Genomic DNA, 9,974 nt, shown 5'->3' on the forward strand with positions numbered 1-9,974 from the left:
AGAGTAGGGAAATTAATGTCGACCATCATTGCAATCATTAGTAAGAAAAGCTGCTTCTACTTGAAATCTATAAATATTGAATGCCACCAGAGAGAGACATATTCACGCACATATATATACATATAGATAGAGGACGGAGGGAGAAAGGAGACGAGGCAAAGCCAAGAGAAATCGCTCCCGAACAGATTGAGAGACTACTGGAAAACAATACAAAGGAGAGAAGGCCAGCCCTTGCGATAGCAAGAATCCACAACTAGAACAAAGTTGAAGTGATAAAGAGTAGTGTAAAAGGCCACGAGAAGCAAGACATTGCTTATCGGGCTTGTTATTTCTCAAATCCATTTGTTATTTTGTATTCAGTACTTTATTTGCAGAAAATGGAAACTTCATTTCGATTTATGTTCAATCTCTCCACACCATGCTTGAGTAGCTAAATTTCTGAATGGGTTGAGAAGTACTTAGCTAGCATGAGTTAAGATATGCATTTTATGCGATCATCTTGTCTTATGTATGCGTCATTCATCATTTGAACTAAGAGAGTAATCTTAAGATAGAATCTAGACTTGAGAGAGTTAGATTAGATCGCATAAGCAAGAGTATAAACTTAGAAATAAGTTCTATCTGTTGTTTCCCATACACTTCGCATGCATCCTAGAAATAGGAAATGTGGCATTTTGCATTGAGAAATGTAGTACTAATATTTGTGTATAGCATGATCGCATAACTTGTACACAATCTTGGAAAATGTTAGCTAAATCCCTTCTCAACCCCTTCATCGCATACTTGTGATAACTCTTCGCTTTCATCACTTTGCGCTTAACTCCGTCGCATAGGAAAATCTAAATTAAAACACCATCTACTTCTTTTTCACCACCGCAATAGAATCAAAGAGTCTGTTGCATATCTATTTTTATGATCATCGCATCTGCACGTCATCGTATAACACACATCATCGCATACCCACACCATTGTATCATAAATCAACATATCAAGTTTTTGGTGCCGTTGCCGGGGATTATGGTATAGATTGCGCTGACATCAAACCTCTTTGATCTTTGCAGCTTTCGACCTCTATCACATTGCCATTCCTTCGGTAAAGGAAGAAGTAAGCGTCGCATGAGCGAAGGAGACCCTCCTACGCCCAACTACGACCCAGAGATCGAAAGAACATTTTGTAGACGTAGACGACAAGGAAGAACTCACAGAATGGCTGAACAACCTGAAGAACGAGCTGCAAATGAAAACAACATAATGGCAAATCCTATCCTACTGGCAAATGATAGCAATAGACCTATCAAGGACTATGCATCACCAACTTGTATGATTTCTCCCCAGGAATCATGAGATCAGCATTGAATGGATCAAGGTTCGAGATGAAGCTAGTAATGTTACAAATGATACAAACAGCAGGACAATTTGGAGGATGGTGGGGTGAAGATCCACACGCCCATCTACGAAGATTCATTGAAATTTGTAACACTTTTGTGTTCCCTAATATCTCTACAGAAGAGATTTCATGTTATTTCCATTTTCACTATGCGATAAAGCAAGAAAATGGGCATACTCCCTTGAACCAGGAGAGATAACTTCATGGGAGCAAGTGGTGGAGAAGTTTATGAAGAAGTATTTCCCTCCTACAGAGAATGCCAGGAAGAGGAAATTGATCATCAATTTTGAACAAGAAGAAGATGAATTTTCTCAATGACTCATGGGTGAGATTCAAGAGACTAGTGTGCGACTGTCCACACAATGGATTGCCGGATTGCCTCTAAATGGAGATTATCTATCATGGACTAAATTCTGCATCGCAGATAGCTGCCAATACAGTAGCAGCATGAGGTCTGTTGGACAAGACATATGATGAGGCAAAGAACATTCTTGATCGCATATCGAAAAACTACGAAGATTAGCAAGAAAGCGATCAAAGAGCAAAACCCAGAGAAGGTAACGCAAGTAATGGTGCCATCAATCATTGCAAAATCAGATGAATGCGATGATAAATTTATTACAGGGCATCGCAATAAACAATCCCGGAACTCAAAGAGGACAAGTCAATGCGATCGAACAGACAAGCACTAGTTGTGCTACATGTGAAGAATCACATTTTGTTGAAGAGTGTCCATGAAATCCGCAGTCAATCTACTCAAGAAAAACACTTTTTTCAAACACGTACAACCCCGGGTGGTGAAATCACCCAATTTTTCTTGGAAAAATAACCAACAACAAGGCTGTCAACCTATGGTGCAAAGAGAATGACCACAAGGATTTTTCCAAAGAACTAACGGTCAACAACAACAGCAAGCCAGTAGCTCTCAAACACCACCACCATCCTCTCTAGAGAATTTGTTAAAACAATACAAGAAAAAAATGAAACAGTCCTCCAAAGCCAAGTGACGTCCATCCGCAATTTAGAAATCCAAATAGGACAAATTGTGGGAGAGCTAAAAAACAGACCGCCAGGGACATTGCGTAACTTAACTGAGCTTCCCCGCAACCCAGGGAGTACAAGGAAAGAATACTACCAAGCAATCACCCTGAGAAGTGGAAAGGTGACGATGGAAGTTAGGAAGAAGCCTAGCATGACCGATTCAAATGCAATGGAATCAAAGAAATCGTTAACGCAAACCGAGTCAAAGGAGCCTAAGGTTATGCAACCTAAAGAACCTGAAGATGCGATCACCTCTAAGCCTCCAGACCATGGAACAGTGAAAGTACAGCTACCTCCATTCCCTCAAAGACTGAAAAAGAAGCAAAACAATGAAGGTCTGTATCATCACTTCCTGGAAATATTGAAACAACTACACATCAATATTCCATTTACAGAAGCAATGAAGCAGATGCTGATGTATGCCAAGTTTTTGAAGGATATTGTTTCGAAGAAGAGAAGCATAGGAAAATTCGCCACGGTGGCATTAACACAAGAGTCAAATATTATAATCCCACCAAAGATGCACGACCCAGGAAACTTTACGATACCCTGCTCAATAGGTGGGATCTACATTGGTCAAGCATTATGCGATCTTAGGGCAAGCATCAACTTAATGCCCCTTTCAATCTTCAAACAATTGAATGTAGGTCAGCTGACACCCACAACAGTGACTCTTCAACTTGCAGATAGGTCTCTGGTATACCCTGAAGGAAAATTGAAGGATGTCTTCGTCACAATCGACAAATTCATTCTGCCTGCAGACTTCATCATTCTAGATTATAAAGCGGATAAAGATGTGCCAATCATATTGGGACGACCATTCTTGTCTACTGGTCGTGCTTAAATAGATGTGCATAAGGGAAAGATCATAATGAGCATCAATAGAAAGAAGCTCAGGTTTAATATTATCAAGGCAATGAAGTTCCCAGAAGATGAAGGCTTATTAGATTCCGACGATGAACATACTTGCGTTGAAGATTGGTAGTCCGAGGAAGAAAATGAAGAAAGAGACGATGCGACAACATCCTTAGAAACTTGCCATGCAATAACAAAGACAGTGAACAATGAAGAAAGAAAAACACAGATACCCTTCTTAGAGTAATCACCTACACTGGAGCTGAAAACTCTATCAAATCACTTGAAGTACGTTTTCCTTGGCCAGAATGAAACCTTGCCAGTAATCATATCCTCTGCATTACCAGAAGAAAAAGAAATTGCACTGTTCAGTATTCTGAAGAAATATATTAGAGCAATCGGATGGACGCTCGTAGATATCAGAGACTATAACCAGATTATGATCGCGCCAGAGGATCAAGAAAAGGAGAGAAAACCTCCGTGGACCTGAGGAAGCTAGAATGAAGAAGAAACATGTAGTCCCTATGTTGATAAGCGACACAAATTCATCAGGGACGAAGTATATCCTTTTTTAGTATCCTTTTGTTATTTTTCTTTCATGAATCAATCTTAATTTTTGCATGATTACTACTCTTTATAATTGCCAACTCTTTCTTTCATACCTTTTATCCTCTTGATATTTATCACACTGATCATAGTAAATGATTGTGATGGAGCAATGCGATAACCTCAAACACGCGACCGGTTTGACCAACCCATCGCAATCAAAGAATCAGCCCATTGCAGGAAAGGATGTGATAAAAAATGATGCAGGCAATAAAGCAAATTTGGGGGTTGTGTCTTTCCTTGCCTCATCTTATTTCAATTTTGCACTTCTCGCATTTCAATTTAACATTGCTAAATTCTACTATCTCATCCACTTTAGTTTGACTCAATCTTGAATTTTTTATTACTTTATTTGGTCACCGCATTCACCACTTGCTAATTATGACTTCAATGATAAAAATCATGCCTTTGTTTCTTACCGTCATGTACTAGAGTCTGACTAATTTCAAGACAATCAATTCATGAAACATTTCTAAAATTTAGCGGTCTACCAGCTTTCCCTCAAAACTATTTTTACGAAATTTCCTAAGTCCATAACATGAGTTATTTCGTCCCTCAGCAATGAGGACATTGCTGTGTGTTAAATTTGAGGGTGCTAATAATGTTATTTTCAACCTTGTTACTTTTAGAAATTTCGATTTAATTAAAAAAAAATTGTATAACGTTGAGATCGGATCCTACTCTTAGTTGGATGCCCGCATGACACCCGTGGGGGTAACCCAAAACGAAGGTGGGAATCGTGATCAATGCAGAAACCAGGGCATGAGTTTTGACTGAGAAAGAGTGTCTTGCTCATAGTTGGATGTTTGCATGACACCCGTGGGAGCAAGCCAAAATGAAGGCTGGGCACTCGAATCAGCGCAAGATCAAAAAAAGAATATTTGAATAATACAAGGGTCAAAATCACTTCAACACCCCGGTTTGAGAAAGAATATTTTTTTTAAGGTTAAGCTTGCGGTCCCTAAAGACTAGAAAAGATCAGGATAGAGATTAAGAAGGCATTGGTTCAACAATTTGAGGGGGGGGGGGGGGGGGGGAGAAATTGTAACTCCCTCCCTTTAATTAAATTAAAATTAAAATTATATATATATAATAACTAAGTTATTATATATAAATACTATATATTATATCAAATATAACATATAAACTATAGTTTTATATTGTATCAAATACAATATAATATATAGTTTTATTTTCTCTCAACAATGTATGACATTTAATATAAATCATATTTATAGTAAATTCAATTATATGAATCTCCTCCATATCATTTATATTCGAATCATATGCGAATATTTAATTCCTCTAAACTATTTATGGTATTTAATATAAATCATATTTATATTAAATTTAATTATATGAATCTCATTCATATAATTAGTATTTTAATCATATTCAAATTTCTCTCAAAATACTTTATATTGTAATGTATCAAATACATTACATTAATATATCTTATATCATATATAATTAATTCCCTCAATTAATTTGAACACTTCAAATTAATCTAAAATTAATTCTCAATTAGATCCCTGTTGAGCTACAAAGGGGACCTTATGGATCTGTAGATTGAAGTTATAATGGTACTTGGATAATTAATTAATCTCTTTAATTAAATTACCCAACTTCCTTTAACTATCGATCACTCCACTAAAGATCAACAGCTGCACTCTTCGCACTACAGATATATTTATGTGTCCATTGGATATAACCAATCAACAGTGCGATGACCCTTCACAAATTGCTCGTAAGTACAGTTGGGCCAAAATTACCGTTTTGCCCTTGTAGTTACTGAAGAAAATCGAATACAAGGATTTTCATGAGTAGCGGAAAGATCATTCCAAATTACAATCGTATATGAACTTTAAAATTACAATAAAAAACAGAAACATACGGTTATGCATAAAATACAGAAACTACAACATGATATACAATAGATAAAGGACAAGAGTAACACATTTTTGTCGACTCATTTTTAAGCTCCTTGATCACAAACGCTCAAATATAGCAACACACGAACGCTCGTCCAACACAATCGCTACATTACACGAACATTGTGCACTCTAACTCAGCGATCGCCAAGGTCACGAACAATCCGAACACCACGAACGACCTCAACAGAACCTCGACAGTATCAAGTTGAGTAAGACACCACCAAGAAGGTTACCTTGGTATTCTCAGTGTGAGAATCCAGAGAATGGGCTCTGTGTGGACTTGGTTTGAGGCAGAAAGATGGAGAAACCACAATCGTGTAAACGATTGAGCAAGTGGGAGATGGAAGAACCAATCGTATAGGTCAATGCCCAGTCATTTAGGAAAAGTTAAGCGATCGTCTAGCAAAAGCTATGCGATTGTTTAGTGCATCGCTTAGCTGATGTCTATCGCTTAAGAACACTCCAAGATCGTTTAGCTTACTTCAAGCTGTCGCTTAGTAAATACTATTTACTTGACAACTTTCCGTGAGAATTTTTCGAGAGGGGAAGTATCAAAACAACAATTTCTCAACCTTACTAAAATTAGGAAAACATTTTTCGTTTTATCTTACGGTTACCATGAAACCACCAATAACCTCCCACTCAATTGGTTATTAGAAAAAGAGATAATTATCCAATAATTAATATTATTATAAATATAAATGATAACTAACTTATCATATTATATATATAACCTATAATTTTTGTATTTCATCTCATGAAACATACAAACCATAGATCTATTTCTATTCCATGGCATTTAATGTAAATCTAATTTACATTAATCCTCCACTTGATGTATCTCATACACCATACCGATCATATCATATATAATCGAGTTACCTCTTGTCAATTTGAACATTTCAAATCAAAACCAAGAACTGATCCTCAACTTGAATCCATTGAGCTACTAAGAGAACGTTATGGACCTGTAGCTCGAAGCTTCAATGGTACATGAATAATTGACTAAACTCTTTAGTCATGGGATCCACCATCCGTTAACTGCCAGACACTTCATTAAAGACCGACAGCTGAATTCTCCTTACCACAGATATATTATATGTCCATCTTAACCAATCAACAATATGATAACCCTTCACAGATCGCTCATAAGTATAGCTCGGCCAGTAACCATTATGCCCCTATAGTTACATCTAACTCCTTAACTACCACTGATTCCTCTAATAACATAAGTTGTAGTTTTACTATGACTAAGTCCTCTCTTCCAAAGAGAAGCTGTGGCCACTATGTTCAAGCCTCGAAATCAGCCCTTAAGGGAGCAATCTCTCTATTTATCTCTACTTCGGAAAAGGAATGAATTTGATCTTGTGTAATTGAGTTCCCAGCTCCCAAGTCAGACAAGTCCCTAAAAAGGTAGGCATGTTGAGTTGGCAATCTAGCCACTCTCACCCATACTAATCAAAGGACTGCCCTCAAAGGCAGGAGTTCCCAAAACATTAAGGATTGAGGTTATGTCACCTATGGTCGTTTAGGTGAGATGTACATCTCTAGTATCAACGACATTATATACAGAGTCTAGTCATCTCGTGGTCCGATCTTATACAAACTCTTTGTATAGGACACCCCCGCTCGCATATCTCCACGTGAATGGTCAGGATCTACCATCTGTATTAGTTTACAACACTTGCAAACCTCTACAAAGCGAGCTGTATCCGTAGTGTCACTAGGATCAGGTATCCCTCCTTAATCCTTATACTATAGACCTATTTAGGATATCACTTAACGCATGATCCACTTGTATATAACAAATACATGCTTAGGTTTACATAAGATAACCATGGAGCTTTGTTTATTGGATATGAGTAAATGCCAGAATAAAATAATATTTATTTTATTCATAAAACAATGTATATCGTTACAATCAATGAGACTCTGCACAACGCATGCCTTACACGATCGTTTAAATGATTACGATGCAGAAAAACACCATCGTCTACACAATCTCTTAGCAAGCACCTTCGTATCATATACCTCATGATCGTGTAGGTAGTAACTAAGCGATGAGGCTTGCAAACTATACGATAATCTAGCACGCGACTTTTACTAAACGATGAGCATCAAATGCTCCCACTACGATCGTCTACCTCTAGCGCCTACACGATCGGGCAACCAACGATACACGATAGAGTAAATGATTTACTACATCGTTTAGTAAATATTACACGATTGAATAGAAAAATTTACACGATCGCTTAGATAAATCCCAACAATCGTTTACCTTAGGCTACACGATACGACCAACTCTTGGTCTTTTTCCTCGTTGAGAACCGCATCTCCGTGCTTCGAAAATTCATTAGGAAGGATTCAACTAACTCAAACTCTTTGAATTACGTACTCGATTGCAAGTTAATTATGCCCAAAAAACACAGGGGCCCTTACAAATTAACACTTTGTAATTAAAGAAAGCTTTAACTAAAGGTAATTAAATCCAAAAATATTCATTAACCCCATCCACAAATGCATTTAACAATTAAACACAAATACAGAAAACCCACTAAGACTGTAAAAGAAGTTCGAAACAAAATTGAAATTTGGAATATCAGAACGACCTGGCTCTGATACCAATTGAAGGAAATCGAATATGAGGATTTCCATGAGCAGCGGAAAGATCATTCCAAATTACAATCGTATATGAACTTTACAATTACAATAAAAAATGGAAACATACAGTTATGCATAAAATACAGAAATTACAACATGCTATACAATAGATCAAGGACAAGAGTAACACACTTTTCTCGACTCATCTTCAAGCTCTTTGATCATAAACGCTCAAACACAACAACACACGAATGCTCGTCCAACACAATCGCTACACTACACGAACATCACACTCTCGAACTCAACAATTGCCATGGTTACGAATACTCCGAACACCACGAACAACATCCACAGAACCTCGAAAGTGTTGAGTTGAATAAAACACCACCAAGAAGGCTAACTTGGTCAGTCTGAGAATCTAGAGGGTGAACTCTGTGTGGATTTGGTTTGAGGTAGAAAGAAGAAGAAACCACAATTGTGTAAACGATTGAGCAAGTGGGAGATCGAAGAGCCCATCATACAGGTCGATGCCCAATCATTTAGGAAAAGTTAAGCAATCATTTAGCAAAAGCTATGCGATCATTTAGCTCATCGCTTAGCTGAGTGTCTATCACTTAAGAACACTCCACGATCATTTAGTTCACTCCAAACTGTCGCTTAGTAAATCCTATTTACTTGAAAACTTTCCGTGAGAATTTTTCGAGAGAGGAAATCTCGAAACAACAATTTCTCAACCTAACTAAAATTAGGAAAACATTCTTCCTTTTATCTCATGGTTACCATGAAACCACCAAAAACCTCCCACTCAATTGGTTATTAGAGAAAATGAGATAATTATCCAATAATTAATATTATTATAAATATAAATGATAACTATAAATGATAACTAACTTACCATATTATATTAATAACCTATAGTTTTGGTATTTCATCTCATGAAACATACAAACCATAGCTCTTTTTCTATTCCATGGCACTTAATGTAAATCTCATTTACATTAATCCTCAACTTGATGTATCCCATACACCATACCGATCATATGATATATAATCGAATTACCTCTTGTCAATTTGAACATTTCAAATCAATACCAAGAACTGATCCTCAACTTGAATCCATTGAGCTACCAAGGGGACCTTATGGACATGTAGCTTGAAGCTTCAATGGTACATGAATAACTGACTAAACTCTTTAGTCATGGGATCCACCATCCGTTAACTGCCAGACACTCCGCTAAAGACCGACAGCTGAATTGTCCTTACCACAAATATATTATGTGTCCATCTTAACCAATCAACAATGTGACAGCCCTTCACAGATCGCTCGTAAGTATAGCTTGGCCAATAATCATTATGCCTCTGTAGTTACATCTAACTCCTTAAGTATCACTAATCCCTCTAATGAATATAAGTCGTAGTCCTACTATGACTGAGTTCTCTCTTCCAAAGAGAAGCTGTGGCCACTATGTTCAAGTCCCGGAATCAGCCTTTAAGGGAGCAATCTCTCTACTTATCCCTGCTTTGGGAAATGAGTGAATTCCATCTTGTGC

The 9,974-nt window shown here is 37.2% G+C and overlaps 1 protein-coding gene across 1 annotated transcript; it reads left to right on the forward strand.

The window, feature by feature from the left end:
- Window positions 1-1,206: 1,206 nt before the first annotated feature.
- On the forward strand, window positions 1,207-3,272 carry LOC150034379 (uncharacterized). Its single transcript, XM_090316699.1, has 2 exons — window positions 1,207-1,318; window positions 2,500-3,272. The coding sequence occupies exons 1-2, from the start codon at window positions 1,207-1,209 to the stop codon at window positions 3,270-3,272; spliced, it is 885 nt and encodes a 294-aa protein (XP_090172825.1).
- The last annotated feature ends 6,702 nt before the right edge of the window (window positions 3,273-9,974 follow it).

Source organism: Benincasa hispida, chromosome 8, assembly GCF_027475165.1.
Source record: "Benincasa hispida cultivar pf3 chromosome 8, pf3_genome.v1.1, whole genome shotgun sequence".
Lineage (NCBI taxonomy): Eukaryota > Viridiplantae > Streptophyta > Magnoliopsida > Cucurbitales > Cucurbitaceae > Benincasa > Benincasa hispida.